This window comes from Diadema antillarum, unplaced genomic scaffold (genome assembly GCF_040938485.1).
Source record: "Diadema antillarum isolate AM-2024a unplaced genomic scaffold, OU_Dant_1.0 seq00001430_RagTag, whole genome shotgun sequence".
NCBI lineage: Eukaryota > Metazoa > Echinodermata > Echinoidea > Diadematoida > Diadematidae > Diadema > Diadema antillarum.
In genome coordinates, this window is record NW_027272181.1 from 160,221 (window position 1) to 182,443 (window position 22,223).

A 22,223-nucleotide genomic window follows, 5' to 3' on the forward strand; every position below is an offset into this window, starting at 1 on the left:
CAAGTATAAAAATATATGAAGTACAAAAAGTGTCATTGAATAGCACCTCAATCAGTCCTCGAAGCAAAATAATCCACCAGTATGACAACATTAGCAGACTGGCCCACTCATACGAACATCTTCTGTCAGCCCACACTCTGTTGTCTGCTGCCAAGCGTTGCATCTTTGTTGCTAGGCGACGCAGTCTGCTTGGCCAGGGATCCATTATTTGTGAGTTCCAGGATTTGGTAAATATCCAGGGCTTCTCCTGGGAATGAATGTAAACGAAATGCTACAAATGTGAGCTTTCTCACATTGACCAGGAACTGGCATTGATAATATGGCATCTTGAGATTCATAAAACTACAATATGTACTATGATATTTCCAAAGATGCATTATAACACTGACTTCCAGTATATTTCATTTAAAGTGAGATGTTTTTAGAATGTAGATACCTACTTTTCAAATATAATATACTGTCCCACCATTGCATTCATCTTTAGAAATTGAACTATGCTTGTGTCTGCTGTTTTACTAAATTACTAGTACTCTTTAGTACTAAAGAACTGAACTGATTTGAATGTGGACAAAATAGATGCAATCAATAGTTTATGCAAGGCAACATTACTGAAAAACTATATAGAACTGGAGCACACTAAAAAAAGTTTTGAGCATCTCCATGAACGGGAAGCATAATTCCATTTTAGCCTTTCAATGAATTGACATTGATTTGTCAATAGCCAACTCAATGAGGAACCACATTTTAGCCAGTTACAGTTCATGAATGATTCAACAACCCAGGTTTGACCATACATCCAGCTACATACTTCACATGTGCAATGCTAGTTAATACCAAACACTGGGCTGAGGCCAATTTATGTTATTATTTGGCCAAGGAGTAAAATGAAAGGAGTTATAGCATAAATGTCATGGGAGCAAAGATTCCAGTACTGTAAACAATAAATTTTGTGTGGTGTCAAACTTTTGCATATTTCACTTTCCACAGAAATATCATGAAAATAATGACACAAGAAATTTGGGAGATACTGAATTATGAACAAAAGAATACATTTATCTGAAAAATCATAAACCTAAAAAGTTCAATGAAATTGGCCTTGAATGAAAAATTGATAGAGTACCAAACTTTGATTTTAACCGTACCTTGTGGGATACCGTAACCCCGCTGTAGGCCATGGGGGTTCGATGGAGTCTTGCAATCCATAGTGACTTCCTTTCTCAGAACGGTGTCAATGTCTACTGCGCTGAAGAAGGCTACAGACTGAAAGGGAAAGAGAAACATTTGCTTGATTCACAGCTTGCAGTAAAAATCCATTACGAACAAAAAAAGAAACATCATGCAACACAACCACTTTTTAAATAAACTTCGAGATCAAGTGGGTGCAATGAAGCATTTCTGTACTTACAAACCACAGGTGAAAGCTTAGGAAGGTACTGAAGTTCATTATATTCTTCGTTCATAGCAGAGCATGTCACTCCATCCTCTTGACACACTGTGATTAAAAATCTTTGGAAATGCAAGTTAAACTTGCAGCACTATTTGCTGAAGTTTCATGATCATTGAGTAAACCATGATGCTGTGTCCTGGGAATAGCATAAGTCATATCTATCTTCATCCCATGAATACAATATTCTTGTCTACGACGTGTGAGTCTACAAAATCATGAATATAATGAATTAGCTAATGGGCTTGCAACAATATACATATAGAATATTGATTCAAGATTAGGGTTAGGGTTAGGTTTAGGGTTAGAATTGGTTTAAGGATTAGGATTAGGATTAGGGCTAGGGGAAGGGGAATTGCCCAGGGGGTAATTGCCCTAGATCCCTAGAATATATGTAGGCATCTGTGCTTAGGGGCATGGGGATGAAGATTGGGGGTGTGGGGCTTATTAGGCCATCACTTTCTACTTACCTGGGGCAGGTCATCCATGCCCACTTTGTGGGCAAACATGGCCCTGGTCAGCAGGTTGGTGATTTGCAGGGCCAGGGCCGCCCGGTAGCGGTCCTCGCTGCGCACCAGGTAGCGCACCTCATCGTGGATGCTGATGCAAAAGCGGCCCTCGATGGCGAAGGCCTCAAACAGCCAGCGCATGCAGACCAGCATCAGGTGCAGGTAGTCCACGGCCGAGCTCTGGACCACCCAGTTCACACGGCTGGTCAAGAACTGTGTGTCGTGGGAGTGCAGGAGACAATGCAGAAACACACGTTAGACAAAATGAAAAAAAAAAGAAAGAAGAAAACTTCACCTGAGCATTCAATTATGAAAGATTTGTGCATAATTGTCCAGTCAACATGGTCAATTTCCTATGTTGCACAATGTAGATTGTGAGGTCATATGTAAAGTGGAGTAAAATTACATAAGAAAAAGAAAAGATAAGAAATACAAAATTGGGCCAAAGACATATTTTGCCCAAATGTGAATCATTGACACTATTGTTCTCATGAAATTTAGCCAGAATTGAGATGGAATTTGTACTTCCTTATTCAAGACCATACAGCATAAACTGAACGCAAGGCCCCCCCCCCCCCAAAAAAAAAGGAACAAATCCTTATTTTGAAACACTGATATTGTTAGCCGACACTGAGAATCTTTAACTCACCTCGTTGTTGACCGTGTCTGGTTGTAAGGCTCTGCTAATACTACAGTCCAGTACTGGTGTCTTAGGATTCTCTGATTGAGCAATCTCTTCCAGTTCATTGAACATGGCTGACTCACTGCAGGGGGATTTTGAAAAAGATATTGCAGACTTGGACAATTTTGCACCTGCTCTAAATTCAGCACCTGCTGCACTTAAAGTTTTAAATCTAAAAATACAAAATAATTACCTATCACAGCATTGATATCTTCAACTTCCACTAAACTCTCAGCAACTCAAAATGATCGCTCAAACAGAAAGTACAAACATATGACTTCAAAACTTCACACACAAACTGGCATGATGCTCTTTAACCAGCTGTGATTTAACATCTTTCTCTTTTTTTTTCTTTATAAAGACTTACTGACAAATAATTCACTCTCACCTTCCACCATCCCATTTGCGTTGATCCGTAATTTCCATGTTCTGTGGATTGACGTAAATCGATCTGGAGTTTGAGAGAGAAACAGAAAGCGGGAGTCAGTAAAAAAACAACATGCAGAATATCTGTATTTGATGAAAAGAAAGGAGAGGAAAACATCCTCAGAAAGGGATGAGGCCAGAGAGAAAGGAAAGCATCTTGGATGAGCAAGGGTGCACAAAGACGTCAAACTGCACACGGACTGAACATGACATTCAGAAGACATGCACTAGACCAGCTTGAGTTAGTAGACACAGGTAATCTAATGCAAAGACTTTCATTTTCAATACAAGCATTACCTATTCTCTGAATATCTGAATCTAGCCCAACCAATTTTCATCTACAACCCAATATCAACACAGATCATCACAGTATGCTGTATCCCATATCTACTAACTATTTTCCTCATTAAAAAATAACAAAACAAAACAAAACGATAACCTAATATATAAGCAAATCTAGATAGGCTTACATTATAATTTCATCCAAAACACCTGACAAGTTTATATCTCAAGGCAGAAGGCATAAAAATGACACAAAATGACACAAAAGATAAAGCCAGAGAGAAACAACAGAAGAAAATCTCACGCTGATCTATGCGCCTTCTTTGACAACTCCTTGAGCTCCTCCAGGGTCAGCCATCCGTCTCCATTCGCTGTGCTCATCTCTGTTTCCTCGGTGAGGGTCTGACCGGTAGAAGACAGGTGGTACCTACAGAAGAATGAGATATTTGATTACTAGGGGGAAGCAGAATTCCTGCATGGGTTTACAATTTGGTGGAAGGAAGTGGTATCACAAATGTTGGATATGACAGGAATTGACATATCTCTTCTGGCATGACTATAATGATACTATTAGCACTCTGAACTTTGAACGTATTTGAAAATATCTTAATGACATCTAGCATTCTGTTTTTCATTCTTGTAATAAATTTATGGTTATTTAAAAAGGGAAAATTACCTAAACGCATTTGTTCATTCATGAAATGTGGAATTACCAATGAAACATTTGTTGAAACTTAGAGGAGAATCAAATAATAAGTTTTTAAATAATACTTTCAAAGATTTGGTTAATTCAATGTGCCAATTCCAAGTGTTTCACTAATCTTTCCACTTCATCTTTACCTCCACCAAAGCGGTTATGTTTTTGGTGACACTGGCTTACTGCAAAATAAAACTCAAGAAGCTACGCGTTGAATTGGATGAAATTTTTAGAAAAAGTTGATAATGACAAAAGGAACAGAGTAATACATTTTGTTGTGATCTGGATCACTGTTTCAATCCAGCATTTTTATTTTTTAATTTTTGGGTGGAAATCACAATATATGTGGAAGTGAGCTGCCTGAAGGATTTCTGTCCTCTCAGTCTCTGAGTGTCTTTCTAGTTCCAACATGTCTCCTCCGTAAACAACAACAGGGTTGTCACATAGCATTCTACAGAGACATCTTGGCATGATGTCACAAAGACAAAGCAGAGAAGACAAACTACCAATTCTCTGGAGTCCTCCAATCACACTCACATCCTCCTTCCCTTGGTTGCCATGTAGATGTCTCGTGCCTTGTCTCCGGCCTCCTCCTGGCTCAGCCTGTGGTTGAACTGCATCAGGAGGCGGATGGCAAACTGCTGGCCGGCACCGTATATGCGACCGTAGTTGATCACCTGGGGAGATTGAGAGAGAGAGAGAGAGAGAGAGACCGTGCCTTTGTGTCTTGTGACAACAACAATTGGTAAGATTTACAATGGTGCCAGTGACAGGTGATGATAATGATGACAGTTATGATGATGATGATGATGATGGTGATGATGTGTCTTTTCGTTTGGTTCATATAACTTCTCACCTAACTCAAATATATACACAGAACATTGGCAATACAATGAAGTACTACCACATAAATACCACTTACTGTAGTATTCAGAATTACGAAACATGTACACATATTTTCAGCTAATAACATCATAACAAGAAATGGATCAATTCTACATTTATTAATAGCGAATGGATGAATTAAAGATAAATGATTTATGACAGAATGAATAAATTATGACAGACAAAAAAACTACATGAGTCAATGCGCAAAAAGCCTGTATAATATGGCCTAAAGAAAGGAGTAGATAGGAGCTGTCGAGAAAAGAGTACATGAAATCTCTTAGTGCGATCATCATAATCACCTTTGCTTGGTCCCGGCTGATGCCTACGGTGGATGCGGTCACACTGTGCATGTCGGTTCCCTCGCTCCTCTTCCCCTGCAGCATCATCCAGCTGAAAGCTGTGCATCCTGTCATAAAGTGAGATGAGATTAGTTGAGAAAATGGTATGATCTGATTAATAAACCCCTTTCATCCAGGATTTATCAATTCCTCATAGATTCTCTCCATGTTTCCACGAGAAATCTAATTCTGTTCACTCCAAACATTAATATAATATTTACATATCATTCCTGGTACAAAAGCGATCAAGCCGCACAGGGCAAGAAAAACAAGGAAAAGTAGAAATTACGCGGTGCGTAACATATGTCCCCGCCGGCAGTAGCATTTAGTGGCAAAATGTACAATATAGGTAAAAAATCAAGGTCAAAGGTCAAAAAAGTCAAAGGTCAAAATTCTGTGTAGAAGTTTTGAAGCCCTCACCTAGTGCCATCACATAAAGCAAACGGAATCGAAATCAGGTTAGAAATGGCGAAGGAGTAGCATTTTGTAGCCAATGTACAATATAGGTCAAAAATCAAGGTCAAAGGTCAAAGAAGTCAAAGGTCAAATTCTGTGTAGAAGTTTTGAAGCCCTCACCTGGTGCCATCACATAAAGCAAACACAATCGAAATCGGGTTAGAAATGGCGAAGGAGTAGCATTTTGTAGCCAATGTACAATATAGGTCAAAAATCTAGGTCAAAGGTCAGAGAAGTCAAAGGTCAAAATTCTGTGTAGAAGTTTTGAAGCCCTCACCTAGTGCCATCACATAAAGCAAATGGAATCGAAATCGGGTTAGAAATGGCGAAGGAGTAGCATTTTGTAGCCAATGTACAATATATAGGTCAAAAATCAAGGTCAAAGGTCAAAGAAGTCAAAGGTCAAAATTTTGTGTACAAGTTTTGAAGCCCTCACCTAGCGCCATCAAATAAAGCAAATGGAATCGAAATCGGGTTAGAAATGGCGAAGGAGTAGCATTTTGAAGCAAAATGTACAATATAGGTCAAAGGTCAAGGTCAAAGGTCACAACTGAAATTTTGTGTAGAAGTTTCAAAGCTCCCATGTAGTGCTATCATATAAAGCAAACAGAATAAAAATTGGCTCATAAATGACAGAGAAGTAGCAAATTGAACATTTTGATCACACACGGACGCACAGACAGACGGACGGACGGACGGACAGACGGACACACACACGTACGGAGCCCGTTTCATAGTCCCCTGCTCGAACTCGTTCGGCGGGGACAAAAACCCAGAATCACCACCACCACCCACAACAACACTACTACCCATGCCAACACTAACAGTGACACTACTAGCAACACCAACACCAACATCAAACCTGATAGTAACACCAACAAAATCTCCAACAAGAATGTTTTACCGAACATGAGCTTTTCCTGGTCTCACACAAGTCAGTCAAGTTGTGCCACTCACCATGGAAACCAGCGAAGTTCTTGTCACCAAGAAGAGCAGCGATCCAGAGCTCTTGGGAGTCAACGTCTGCTCCAACAAAGTGGTATCCAGGTGGAGACTGGACCACAGACTTTAGCTCACTGCCAACACGATCAGTCTAGGATGGACAAAATACAAGGACAAAAATTTTGACTTCATATATTAGGTTTGTCAAGTGATATGCATTTGATTTGTAGAGCACACTGCAACAGTATTCATTCACTTTATATGCAGATATATATGTCATTTGAGAAATACTGTCTTCATCAGTAGCCACAAAGGCAGATTATAGTCTCTATGAAGTAATTCCTAACGTAATGCAAAGGTCCTTGATCACTTCACAGTGGTCTTGAAGCAAATATCATACAATGCCACTGGGTCACTTTAGGTAGGAGGTTAAAAGAGAACAACAAAAGCATGATGACACAGACTTGATAGAAACTACTCTCAACCAACAATTTCCATGATAATACAACTGACACACTGTTCTTCAAAACCAAAAATACTTTCCATCATTCATTTGTAAGTCACATGCTTATGTCAAACATACAAATTCATAATCAATGCACAATAGAAGTTCCTGACAAATTTGTACAACTTCATTTCTGATGATGATCACATTTTTTTTTTTTTAATTGCCCAAACTGGACAGCAGCTTTACAAGTGTGATTCATAAATATTGTCTCTTACTTTGAATTATGAGAATAAATGAGACATATAGAGCCAACTCACTCTAGCGTTACTGGCTGTGAGCCATGTTGGCTCCACTGCTCGTCTGGTGACAGTACCAGCCGTGATGACCCTCGGGATGATGGCACCATAGAAACCATCCTCCTCGTAATCAGGGCTGCGGACCACTGACCGTGGCAGTTCATTTTTCTCCAGACCCACCACCATCTGTGATCTACAGTGTAGAATAAAGAGTAGAAGACAGTTTAAAAGAAAGTGGAGAAGAAAGTGTTGGAGAGGCACTGCTATGATTTCTTCTTTTTTCTTTTGAGGAACTTTTTTTCTTACAGCTGCTCTTTCTATACAATGTATAAATCATTGTGAATGTATCCTAGGACATAAGTGTTTCTTCACCATGGCAAATTTTCCCCAAAATCTTTTTTTTTTCTTTGTAAAAGGATCATTTCTTGTTATATTTATAATGCATATGATCTCATATTACCTCCTACCACTATTCTATATTTTGTAACAACAGCTAAGCAACTTTCGCATGTAGCGGCATTTTGCATACTAATTTTGCATATTAACTGCCTTTGATCACTTACAATGAAGTACAAGTTGACTAATGCAGACAGATTCTTTTCAAATTTTGGTTTAGAATCCTTTTTTTTTTTCAATGTATTAAAAATTGTCATGTTATCTTTTGTCCAAAGTGGACATTGGAGTGGTTTGAATTAAAGTGATATCAACTGACGCAATCCTCTTGTTGGCATTCCTCCAGAAGGAGATGAACTTGTTGATTTCCAGGATGCGATTGGCCTGGGTTCCTCCTCCTGACCTCAAGGTTCCGTCTTCCACCTTGCTCAGGAAGTCTTTGGCCAGGGGACTTCCCACATTGTTCTCAGCGCCATCCTGGCATGGAGAAAGGGAAGGAATTATGGGTAAAATACCAAGGATGTTACTGAATGGGCCAGCCAGCTGCCACTAATTGCAGGTATCATCGCAGATAGTGAACAAAGTTCTCCCAATACTCTGTGAGCATGGTTCAACACTAGAGTCGTTACGATTTAGCATCAATAACCAAGACGGTTTTTGCATATGACACTTGCGTTTACTTGAAAATAAGCTTGTTCCCCAATGGGGGCATGTCATGAGCTAATTCTAGTTTGTTTGTTTGTTGGTTTGTTTGTTGATGTTGTTGTTGTTGTTTTTTTTTTGGGGGGGGGGTGGGCAATGATACAATCTTCGATAATCTTTAAAAATTTCAACCCAGGCAAATATCTAATTGTCCTCAGTAGATATTTCAACCCTTGAGCTGCTAATTTTCTTATACAAGATCTCTGGCAAGCAACTTAATGTCAGCATCACTGAGAAGACAAGAGTCTAACAAAGACAACTAGGAAAAAAAAATATTGTGTAATTATATAATAATGACAAGTGTGTGATTCTTAATCTGAAGAAAAATCTGTATGAAAGAAAGAAAGAAAGAAGGAAAAGGAGGAAGGAAGACGGAAAGAAAGAAGAAAGAAAGAAGGAAAGACAAAAAGACAAACCAACAACTGACCTTGTGTGGCAGCTTGTAAAACCAGCAGCCTGGTACCCTAACATCCTTGACAGGTAATCGTCCACTGTGATTAGGGGCAGAGTTCTGGCTCTCCTTACCCTGCAGTGGAAGGGAAGGTCACCACACATGCACACAAGAATGACAGAATTCCTTTCCTCATCAAAGTTTACACTGTAATGTATCCATCAAAGTCTGTTGTTGCCATATCACTTACTGGCTTCACATATATAAAGTAGAAAAGCACTCTAAGAGCACAGACCTCTGCCAAGCAGTTACTTTCCACCAATGATCTTGCTCTTCCCAAATAGATTTTTTCTCCTCTCTACCAATGGGGAAAAGCTCTTTGGGCTCTTCCATAGAGATTAGTGATTTTCACCCAAAGGTCTATACATGCTGAAAAATTGCCCGATTTCCCAATATAGAAGCCTTTGTTAAGTCATAAACCCTCAGCTGCACAGCACACCTCGGCCTAGCAGGAACCAGAGCACGCACCTTAGTGCGCGCATGCAAACCTCAAATATGTGCAGCCTGAACTCCCAAGTTCATTAACCCTACCTGCCAAAATATAAAAAATCCTTCATAAATTCCAAAAAAATTATCGGATCACTACCAAAAGTTAATCGTTTCTTACTTGTGTCATTCTAAACCTTTTCTGCAAGTTTCATCCCAATCCGTTAACTACTTTTTGAGTTATTTTGCACACGGACAAACGAACGAACTAACGAACGAACTAACAAACCACCCAACGGTAATGAAAACATAACCTCCCCCCTTGGCGGAGGTAATTACTGACAAGTGAACATCTATTGAAGACATATCACTTGAATTCATATCAACTGATAAGGAGGACATACACTACACTCGTCTCCATGCTGTCAGCACAAGCAATGCACTTAAAAGATTTCTCAAGAACCATGAATGACCAATGCAAAGACTCATTTCTTTTTGAGGTACATTCTGTGACAACACTGTAGACAAACAAAGCTACCAAAACCAAACATGGAAAGTGGGCATACACGATGGTTTACTTTATGGCAATTGAAAAAAAACACACCAAAATCTACTAACAGTGATAGTTATCAGACGTAATATGTTTGGTGATTTAGCTACCAAACCATCTACAGTCTACAATTTGTAGATGCTACCTTATAATTTATACAACATCCATATAAGAAAGACTCTTGATAGCACAAAAAGTTAGGACAATACTATATCTATTAAAGCTGAAATATTTCATAAGCTTTGTTTGTCTATTTGTTTGTCATTTAGTCTCTACTATTACAGAGATAAACCCCTCCCCCGAAAAAAATATTATAGTATTCAAGTTATATGAAAATACAAGACTGTTATAAAAATTGGACGTCTTTAGACTCAGAGTAAGTGCTTATTACAAGTTTCCCATTATGTATTCCACAAACACAAAACAACATATTTATGCACCTTGGAAGAACTCTTGCCATTGTCAGTGTCACTGAAGTCTTCATCCAGTGCAAAGTCCAAGCTAACATCAATTGCTTCTCCATTGATGGTTGATGCTCTTGTGTTGACTTCCTCTTTCCTGGCTAACTCCATCTCCTCAAGGCTCCTGAACAAATATATGCACACAAAAAGGAAACCCAGAGAAAATGAGATCCTTGAGCAAATACATCAATATAGATTGTGATTCATCCAGGCAGTATGATAACAATACATACCTGAATCTGTTTGACTGGACTTACCCAGGGCTGCACACTCACCCATTTTTTCCACTGGTCCAACCTGTCTGCCAGACCAGTAGATACCCAGTGTTACCATTTTTTACTGGTCCATTCCTGAAAAAGTTACTGGTCCAACAGTGATTTTTACTGGTCAGGGACCGTCGGACCAGTGCGCAGCGTTGACTTACCTAAGAAAATCACGGAGAGTGCACTTTCATTCATCCGTCACAGATGAATGGTCACCAGCAAGACAGAGTTGAAAAAAGAAAAAGACTCAGATGAGTCACAAAACTGCTCTTTGTGATTTTCACAAGTCCAGCAGAACAGATTTCATTTAGTGTTGTTATCCTTGTGCAAACTTCATGGTTAATTCCACCTTCTCAGAACTTGCATTAGATATACAGCACACAAAACCAAAATCAAACAAAAAAGTCATTGTGTGCAAACTTCACTGTTTCAAGCTCTTACACATAAACATACAAACTGACAGACTAAAAATCACAGAAAAAACACAAAAATGAAGATGTCCCTGTGTAACCTTCACAGACAACTTCACCTTCATTAGATTTTCATTCATGCCAAGACGCAATCAAGATCAGCTTGATGCAATCTTTATTGTGCATCATTCTTTTTCGTTGTGGCCATATCACTGTGTTCCTTGAAAAAAAAAATCTTATTACTACCTTGTATGATCTTGCCACAAGTAGTCAATAACAGTAATATGATCCAAACACACAGTTAGCTGATAATACCACCTAAATTCAAATAATTACTGTCATACTGCCCTAATCACTCAAAGCAAAATTGTTGCGAGTAGCCAGATCAAGTAACTCCTTGATTACCTGAAACTCCAAACTGTTTAGTGTCAAAGAGCAATTTGACCTTACCTTTTATTTGTTCCATTGGGCCAAGAACTGTCAAATGGTATGACCCAAAGACACTAACAAAACATGGGTCATCGTGAATTAAGGAAAGACATATTCCAATCACAATCGAGTGCGGCTGAAAGATTATATGGAACAAAAGTCCTAACTACTCTTCAGGCACATTGCAATTACAATAAACTTTAACAGGAAATAAAAGATCACTAACCTTAAGGGGAACACTGGTTCAATCTTCTGCTCCTGGGAACCAGCGGCCCCTACTTCATTTCTGTTCAGTGGCCGTCCTGGCACCAGGTACCCCCAGCCGTGCTTGGCAGTGAAGTGGAGGGGATAGCCCTCCCAGGTGAGGCGCAGGAGCTTGGGGGTCACCCGCGTCTGTGGGCTGATGAGGGACGGGCCAGGCGACCAGTCGGTGTGACTTCGTCGAGGACATAGTTCGCGGAACCATCTAGCATAGAGGAGAGTATCAATGTAACAATTGGTCTCTATGAATGTAGTTTCATTTTGTATTTTGGTCCTACTTCGTAATTGTGCTCCATGCTGTCAGAAGACTTTCAAGTCTATCATTACCACTGCAGGGTGGCCAACTTCTGTAAATCAGAAAACACACTGATGTACACAAGACTCGAGAAGCACTCTGAGAGCGCAGACCTCCGCCAAGCATGCAGCTCATTTCCATCACTGATCTTGTTCTTCCATAGAGATATCAGTGATTTCCACCCATAGCATTTTCTGCTGAAAGTCGCCCGATTTCTCAATATAGAAGCCTTTGTTACATCATAAACCCTCAGCTGCACGGCACGCCTCGCCCTAGCAGAAACTAGAGCACGCACTTTAGTGCGTGCATGCAAACCTTAAATACGCGCAGCCTGAACTCCCAAGTTCATTGACCCTACCTGCTAAAATATCAAAAATCCTTAATAAATTCCCCCAAAATTCTCGGATCACTACCAAAACTTAATCGTTTGTTACTTGTGTCATTCTCAACCTTTCCTGTAAGTTTCATCTAAATCCGTTAAATACTTTTTGAGATACTTTGCACAGGGACAAACAAACACACAAACACACAAACCAACGGTAACGAAAACATAACCTCCTCCCTCGGCGGAGGTAATTGGCGGAGGTAAATATCATTCTGACAGGGAAAACGTCCACTGGACACTCTACTGCAGACAAGGACAATGACATTGGAAGCAGTGGTCCTGGCGTGGTCATTATAACTAGATGATGAAATACATACACCATACCGTAACATTAATGCACAGTGTTTGGCATCACAGCACATATGCTAGAATGCCGGTAACATTTTCATGGATTACAGTTTTCCTTCCACTCTTTTTGACATACATTCAAAAGTTGTCATTGCATGTTCCACATAATACACACACTTGCATTTTCTCATCTCCATATAAAGTAATTGATTTTTGTGGTATAGTACAGCTTCTTTTTCTTTTATTCAAGAGAGGGCAAACTCTAGAAAAGCTGGCATGAATACAAACTCTCAATCTAAACTCACATTGGATATCCCATCATGTGCTGGTTGACCTTAGGAATCCTTTCCGCTGTCATGAGCACATCTTTTACAGGACTCTCCTCCTCCTCCTCTCCCTCCTTCTCAGCCTGCTCTTCTCCTGTCTCCTTGGCAACCGCCTCCTTTTCCTGGATCTTCCTTTCTCTCCTTAATGGCTGGGCCTTCTTAAGCTTGTAATCCTCCACTGCCCAGTCCAGCTCCCACAACCACGGGTCTTCCTTAAATCTTTAGAGACAAACATTGGGAAGCTTGCGTAAGCATACTATTACATCTATTCAAAGAGAACTTAAATTGTCATCCTTTTACAGACAAATTGTACACTTATCTACACGTAAGTTAATACTGATGGATTTACAAAATATCAGTGCATGAATCTGTAACTGGTTTATCATGTATCAAGGTAAAGATACTTGTGCCAGTGTTTAAATGTCTTCATGTAATGACATCATACTGCTATCTAAAGCTGATTATCATTATTCAACAAATATGAAGCTCAGGTCTAGCCCAATATATTTGTAGGCTGAAGCATGTGTAAAATCTTAAATTTCCTGAGATAGAACATTTGAAAATGTGTCACCACAACCAGTATTGCACAATATTACAAGAGACCAAGGGGTCTAGCGCTCACCTGAATATCACAAGTTCACCTTTCACGCAGTCACTAATTTAAATTACATACAGCTCTACTAAAATTAGACCAGGTAAGTCTCAAGTAGAAGATGAAAATGTACAATTAGGGCCTAAATTTGGACCCCCCCCCCCCCCCCCCCCCCCCCCAATCATAGTATCAACTTAGCTCTATCACTTCTGGTTCTGGAGAGAGGATTTTTAAAGATTCCTTAATTTTTTATTTATTTATTTATTTATTTATTTTATTTTATTTTTTTTTTTGGGGGGGGGGGGAGTTGGGGCCCTCCTGGGTGGGGCACGGTGCCCATTTTGGCAAACTGAGATCCTAACCCCGTAGGGATGCTACCTGCCAAGTTTGGTGAAAATTGGTGTGTGAGGTTTTCAAGAAGATGAAAATGTACAATTTAGGCCCCAATTTGGACCCCCCCCCCCCCCCCCCCCGTACCCCTGGATCTGCTATGAAAAAACTTGAAACTACAGTCATTAATGTACTAACCCACAGTATCAACTTAGCTCTATTGATTCTAGAGAAGATTTTTAAAGATTCCTTAATTTGGGGGGTGGGGGTGGGGTGGGGAGTTGGGGCCCTCCTGGGTGGGGCACGGTGCCTGTTTTGACAAACTGAGATCCTAACCCCATAGGGATGCTACCTGCCAAGTTTGGTGAAAATTGGCGGGTGAGGTTTTCCAAGAAGATGATAATGTACAATTTAGGCCCTAATTTGGACCCCCCCCCCCTTCCCCTGGATCTGCTGTGAAAAAACTTGAAACTACGGTCATTAATGTACTAACCCACAGTATCAACTTAGCTCTTCTGATTCTAGAGAAGATTTTAAAAGATTCCTTAATTTTGGGAGGTTTGGGCCCTTTGAGGGGCCCTCCAGGTAGGACAGGGTGCCCATTTGAACAAATTAAGACCTTATCCCCCTTTGGCTCAGGTGAGCTAAAAAGTCGTATCGATTTTCCAATACTCAAAATGCTTATCATATCCTGTTAGCTGTATCAATGCAGTTCATTCAATGTATTATAGTTTTCCATGCTTAACAGCTCATGAGCAACACACATAGAGAATGTCTGGCTTCATGCAAACTAAGAAGAATTTATCATTTTTAATTTACAGACTTGCTGTGGATGAAATGTATGTCATATTTTGCAACACAAGTAATGATAAGATGAAACAGGGTGAGGGAGGGGGTGGGGTGGGGGAGGGGGTTGAGCACACGCACCTGTCATGGTGGAGGAGGTTGCAGGCATCGTTGGCGATGTGCATGAGGGACTGCTTCATCTCCTGCTGGAGATGGTCGTAGGTCTCCTGGGCCTCCTGGAGGTACCGCTCCCAGTTCTGGTTGACCGGCAGGTAGGCCTGGCCCATCTCCAGCATGGCGGCAAAGGTCACTGGATGCGGAAACCTGTGAAACATGACATCTCTTTCACTTATCTGTGTCTCTGAGAGGCTATTCCTTACATTAAGACACTTAGAGCCAAAAAAAAAAAACACCTTACAATGATGTCTCCTGCTGATTTTTGCACTCATGTGTAAGATACTGAACACCAGACTTTCATCACTGCAGAGTCCAACTTTTAAACACCATACTCCTACAGCTGTTCAGTGTAGAAATTTCTGACATTTGGGGAGACAGTGAAGATTTGCAGCTACATTTCAGATTGTGACATAGGTTTTAACCTCTTCAATTACAAAGGATAATTTGTCTGGGAAAAAAACAACACCTAAACCAAACCAAACAAAAAACCAAACAAGCTAAAAACGCCTACAAGTGACACTTATGGATGTTACTGTTCAGTCTGAGTACTTGGTCTTTTTCCTGAAAATCATACACATATCATAAGAGTATGAGAACTTCATTCTATTCACTATCCCACTGAAATTTTGCCTTTTTTCAAATTGGTGAGACATGGTGCCAATCAATTTCAATTCGTTATCCTGTTCTAAAGCTCTTCACATTTGGTATCATTTCTTTTCTTCTTCTTTTGTGTGTGTGTGTGTGTGGGGGGGGGGGGAGGGTTCAAAGTTAACACACATCAACTCTTTCGTCGCCAAGTACTCGAAGTCTTCAACCTTTAGATAACAATTTGAAGTTGTCGTGCAGCATACATCCTCTAGAGAACCCAGCCAGTATACACAAAGGATCGGTCATACATGAGCTGAGATGGTGCAATAGGACAGCCTACCTTTCAAAGAACAGTGGCAGAAGCTTGCTGAAGACTTCATGTGTTGCAGCAACATCTTTGGCACAATATGTCATCAAAGACTGTAAACAGGTGTGAGAAAAAACACAATGCATTTTACACTTCTTCTTCATCACATGTATGGAGATAAAATCTTGTCCCCAAATGCTGCTAATTTCTCTCTAATCTTCAGCTAGACTACGACAATACACGCTTAGTTGCTAGTTTCCATGAATACAGGGTGCTACATAAGCACTTGCCCGATTGCCCGGGGCAAGTGAAAATCAAATTTGGGCAAGTGTTTTTTAACAATGAGAATACTTGCCCGAATTGGGCAAGGAAAAAAGTTTTGAAGACACCGTTTTTTCACTATTACCCCCAACAAACCCACAAAGTCAACCATACAGAAGCCCAACAATAATGGCTGTTTAGTGATGCAACACATCATTTCAGCAACTTTCCAACACTTACGCGAAGAAGCTCCAATGCATTTCAATGGCAACACTTGATCGGACCAAGTTTGTTGTGCTGTTTATTCAAGTGATAGTGTTTTACAAAGCCCTTGACTTACACATGATTTTCTATATTATTTCCTTATATTTTGGACTTTCTTTTCGGGCAAGTAAAATTATTATTCGGGCAAGTGTTTCACAGCAAATTTGAAAATCTGCTTGCCCGACCGGGCAAGTGGTAAAATAAAGTTATGCAGCACCCTGTGAATATGTATAAATTATTGCACCATTTATCGGTAGACATCTCACAGGTGCAGTATCTGACAAAACTCTAAATCAGCTCTCCTCATTCAGAGTGAAGATGCTTTTGGCAACTCATTTATTGACAGATGATTGCAAAAAACTGCAAATCATCTTCTCCTTATTTTTTCTTGCCATTTCTATTTTTTCCTACTTTGCGCTGAACAGGGCACACTCATTCTATACCATGCACTAGATTAAGTGAGTTTGGTGGTGCTTGATACATAGTCACTAGTCAGTTATGATCATCATTATCATGATGCACTATCAAATCCATTATTTTTGTACATTAGTGTGCAACCATCATCAATCAATACAGCTTCTGCAAATTGTTACACCATAATCATCTGCCAACAATGCTTGTTTTGTGAAGTAAAGATAAATTCATATCTGCAAGAGAAAGACTATCACATTTAAATCGAGACAACCCGATGAGAATACATTCTCTTTAAGACTGTATACAACTGTCAATTATTGAAGGCAGTGATCATAATAATGAGAGTGGGAATACCACATATAAGTGGTTGTAAACCTGTTCCATTTTCTCATTGTGATCTTGCAACAAGACATCACCTGGAAATCGTCCCTGATCTCTGCCATGGTTCCAGTGACGAATGTGTCCCGCTTGCTCTTGTCAAGCGAGCTGCCATCTTCATTGTACAGCCTATACACATCTGCCAGGTTGTTTGGGCTACTCTCAGCTAGCCATGCCGTTGCCTACAGCATTAAACGTTGAGAAAGTATGATGTGAGGCCATGACAAATTATCAAAGATAGTCACAACAACAGAAAAACAAATAGATTAAAGCAAATTCAATTCAAATTTAATTTCTCAGAAATACAATATGCTGAAAACCAAAACATGAAGATGGTGGTGTAATTCTCAAACATGATCCACACCCACAACTCTTTCATGGAAATATCACAAAGAACATAATTATCCTCCAGTTGATGAGTATAGAATATTACAATAACTGAACTGCTCAGCTAATACTTCAATTTACACATCTGCTTGTAACAAGACTGAGCATGATATTCTATCTCTTTCAGTCACCTACCAAAGAAGCAACTGAGAAAGGTTTAAAAGACATATTAACAACTTTTGGACTGAATAATTATGGCCAGGTTTTTATTAACCTGTTCCTTCCGCAATTCTCTGAGTGCCTTTAATGTCCCCAAACAAGATTCTTTTTGCCTGTTGACAGAGAGGCAGAGAGGTAGGTAATCCACCTGTGTGAAGGCAGTCAAGCGGTATGTTGTATCCCCCTTTCCAGAGTCAACTACATGTGCCAGTGAACAATGGAAATATTGATCGGGTGCGAGGCATGAATAGAGCGTGCGCTGATGAGCTCAAAGAATCTTTTGTTCTACACAAAACCAGGTACCTGAATGAGGTGACTGGGGTCAGCAAACCCAGATATCTAACTGATCTCAGCCTTGATTGCTATGTACATGTTCGTACAAGTTTACAGCAGAACAAGCGAAAAATTAAATCAGGGAAAAGGTACATAATACTGTGAAATATGCATTTTTCAAACAGAAGGAGAACAAATGCTGATAGAATAAACTCTGATCTTTGTCTCAAACCCACTTTTCTGGGCATTTTACCACAAAGAAACATGAATTTAGGCCACTAAAGCAGGCACTCTAGTCTTCATTTTGGGAACCTTGTATACCAGGTTCCCGTAAGGAACGGGTTAAAGTATACTTGTACATATATGCATGCTACTATCCTATCATGTAGTCTAACCCAAGCCACATGGGACATAATTGTTCTCACCGGAGGTCCAAATGACTTCCTTTTCTGCTGTTTCCTCAACCATGGCGCAGCAACGGCATTGCCTCCCTTCGCATTGACATTCCACAGCGCCCTCTGTAGAGTCGTCTGCCCAGACACACACATGTGCAGGCTGAGTGTGTCGAGGAATCTTGTCTTCGTTCCCTGCAAAACGGCATGCCAAACATCAATCTCGACTTCAAAACTGAATTCAGTTATACCATTTTGTGATTTCACAAACCTATTCTTGGCTTTTGCATTAAGTCAAGTCCTTGTGTATCTGAATTGAAATTGTTGTCACCCTGATTACTAATCAGAAACAGACAAACGACTGAAGGGTTTAAATCGTCAGCTCTGTCCCAATGAATCAGAGTGCAAAGGCTGGCCATTCGTGATTTCACAAACCTATACCTGGATGTTGCATCAATTGGTCTCCTTGCATATCTGACTTGTCCCCATGAAAAGTATCAGAAACAGACAAACAATGACTACATGGCTTGCATCATCACTCTGCCTCAAAGGACCAGAGTGCAACAATATCCTCAACGCTTTTTGGCCTACCTGCAATAGGTACTGCTCCTTGACAAAGCTGCGGTCAAAGCTGACGTTGTGGCCCACCACCAGCCTCGGGGTCCACTTCCGGCCCACGGGGGGCTTGGTGGAGGTGCCCTTGGTTTCCATCGCGATCAGATCAGACAGCCTCACCCGCTGGGATAGGGACAGGTGGTCTTCAATCAGTCTGTGGCTACACCAGGAGTACCTGGTATTTTAAAGACAAGATTTTAGAGGAAAGAGACCATTATTCTTTTGTATTACAGAAAATTTGAAGTCACCTGTACATTTTCCCTGCAATAAAACATATCATAACTTGGCTCATATGAATGATGTGCTCTTGAAACACACTTACACAGCATATTCAAGATTTTGCCGAGGTGTCATTTCAGTCAATCAGTTGGCTCTGTTTTAGCGCAACTTCTGGACAGTCAACTGTGAAAGGAAGTCTGAGGTTTTCAGGAATTATTGCCACCTGTCATCTGACAATTTGACCCGTTTTAATATGCCTAAAGGTATTAAGAAAAGAAAATTTGTACAAAAGTTAGATTATCAAAAGTTATTCTACAGAAAGACTGTGAGCGTGACCAAAGTATTACATTTGTAAAGGGACACTCCATTACCGTACCAAGCATTAGGAGACACTGCCACTGCCAGTGTTGGAAAGTTTCCCTCAACCATACAGCACTCCACATCAAACACAATCCCTGGGTCATCGGGAAAAGGCACAGGTATTGGCTCTCCATCTGCTGCATATCTGCAAAGTATGAAATCGGAGAATTTGTAATATTTTTAAATTTTCTATGTCCCAATTGTTACCCATATCCTTTTTCTCACAGAAACAACAATCTTGCTGTGAATAGTTGATTATATTAAGAGAGCAGTTATAAGTCATTGTATAACACAGTGCTGAATTACACATTAACAAATAAATCATAATAAATATTGACAAGCTTTGAACTCTATATTATGTTTTATACAAAGTGGGCTACAGTAATTACACCACAAACTACATGTGGTTTGAGTACCTGTAATGATATGAATATTGTTATGTTTATTTCATGTCTCATTTTTGTGCATTTTATACATGTAGGTGTCTGCTTTTTCTGGGTTTTAGGTAATTTTACAGAACATCATGTAAGCACATTTCACTAATTCTTCATTAAAGGAGAAGTCCGGACGATTTTGAAAAAAATTAACCAAAATCTACATAAATAAAGGACCATAATGACTAAGTTTCATTGAAAAAGACCCTCCCAACTCGCCACAATCGATTTTTTAGCATCACTAATTTTGAATCGTAACCGTTCGATTTCTGTACGCCGGCGAGAAAGATCACGTGACAGCGTGACGTATCCTCCTCACATTGCTTTTTGCTTGGAGCGTCAGCTGGCTCGGGGGAGCCCTGCTTGAGCAACGGTGATACGGGCCAAGCAAGCGGTAGTAGCGTACCGCTCAACAGTCTCTGACCACACAGCGGATGCACGCGGCATGATCTATTGCTTCATTTAAAAAAATGCCGATGTGTCAAGTGTTAGGGTGTTGTCAATACTTCAACTTTACTAGTAAGTCTTCAAATTGAAGAAATATTTCGATTTTAAATTGATATTTATCCACGATACTACCTTATCATGATCCTGAATGCTACAACACGCAGCCCCATTACGCTGTGTGTATTGGGCTGCTGGTCGTAGTTACCGGCGCGGCGGCGGTACCAAGCTGGCGCTGGCGTTTCTTCCGTGGTTCAAGTTACATGTATACTGTCGTATTTTATCACCGTCAGACACACTTTTCAACAGTCTCGGACAACAAAAGAGGCAATAATTCTGACATTGACAGACTGATTTCAGATTGTTCACACTCAGAAGTCGAAAAAACGATCGCGGACTGTGATAGCACTTGGCAGCAGCAGACGTAAATGTATGCCTGAACAGCCCGACAACAGCTAATGCATTGTAAGTGATGGGGTGGACACTAATAAGTACGGCAGTATTATAATACATACATATTTCAATTTAAACGAAAATGTTATAGCATTGCAACTATTTTACATTAATCTTTGAAGATTTTATATAGATATATAACGAAGATTATTTGAATAAAGGAATACAGCGTTTGGCAACAGCACTCGTAAATCGGTGTACGGTCTCCTGCAGTAGCGCCGACAAGGCACACCTATGCAGGCATGCAGATACCGCCCGCAGTCAGCAGTGCAATGGGAGATCGATGCGTAGCTGGGCTTCGCTCGCGGTGCTCTCAGCTGAGGAAACTGCGCCCGATACGTCACGCGCAATGCATTCTGGGACAGATAGTACGAAGGGCTGCTCGCGACGGATTCGAACATGAAGAATTATCTTATTTTAAAAAAAAATCATAGTAAATGTATCTGATGGTCTTTTCTCGTCGGGAAAAGGGTAATAGGTTCATGAAATATTGTTCTTTACACACGAAGCGGCTGATAATCGTCCGGACTTCCCCTTTAACAATGCATCAGCCCATCTTCCAAATCCTATCATTGGGGTACACACACTAAATAGAAAATGAAAAAAAAAAAAAATGAACCATTGCAAGAATCAAATAGCTGCCTCATTACTTTGTCCAGCCTTTCTGGAAGACCCAGTCCTCTGGCATTGGTGGGAGCGTGCACTCCGCTACTTCATGGGCTAGATCCAGATATGCCTCACTCTGCTTATTGGCCAGAATTTGAAAATGCTCATCAATATTATGCCCGTAGAGCCTGGGCAAATCAAACTTGACGTCGGGAAGAATGGTGCCTTCCTTCCCCCACAGTCTGTGACTTTCAAGATGACATTTGGCCTTTTGCAAAGCCTCCAGTGGGTCAGCCTCTGGCTGAGCTGATTTCCTGGCACTTCTCTTCTTCCTCTTGAAATTGAAGACCTGGTCGTGGAGGTGCTTGGATAGCATCTGAATGTTGATGGGGTTCAGCCTCAATTCCGGAGATACAGATGTCTTGTTGGAGTTCAGCGATGTTGGCTCCTCCTTGGGAGGGGAGTCTGGTGATGATGGCAGTGATGATGATGGCAATGATGATGACGAGGAAAGAGAACAAAGAATTGTCTTTCTCTGACTCCATCTGACATGGTGGCAAGTCCCAGGCAAACACTTCACTGGTGGGATGAACTTTGGCATTCTAGCACCACATAATCTCTTTGGTAACATCATACTTGACATTTTCCCAGACGAAAACATTGTCATTGTCAGTTCCTTGCATAAACCATTACAGCGATCATTTGAAATTGCTCATCACTGCTCTTTTTCATTAAA

At 40.4% G+C, this 22,223-nt stretch overlaps 1 protein-coding gene across 1 annotated transcript; it reads right to left on the reverse strand.

Annotated features, from left to right (window-relative positions):
* Nucleotides 1-62: 62 nt before the first annotated feature.
* Nucleotides 63-22,088, reverse strand: LOC139709382 (DNA polymerase subunit gamma-1-like). Its single transcript, XM_071621343.1, has 22 exons — nt 21,532-22,088; nt 19,567-19,695; nt 18,948-19,146; nt 18,390-18,551; nt 17,184-17,327; nt 15,862-15,941; nt 14,898-15,080; nt 13,028-13,267; nt 11,720-11,959; nt 10,371-10,515; nt 8,931-9,029; nt 8,121-8,278; nt 7,430-7,601; nt 6,680-6,815; nt 5,228-5,334; nt 4,578-4,717; nt 3,648-3,770; nt 3,024-3,086; nt 2,603-2,717; nt 1,915-2,166; nt 1,143-1,260; nt 63-247 (listed from the first exon to the last, which is right to left on the reverse strand). The coding sequence occupies exons 1-22, from the start codon at nt 22,086-22,088 to the stop codon at nt 126-128; spliced, it is 3,684 nt and encodes a 1,227-aa protein (XP_071477444.1). The 3' UTR covers nt 63-125.
* Between the last annotated feature and the right edge of the window lie 135 nt (nt 22,089-22,223).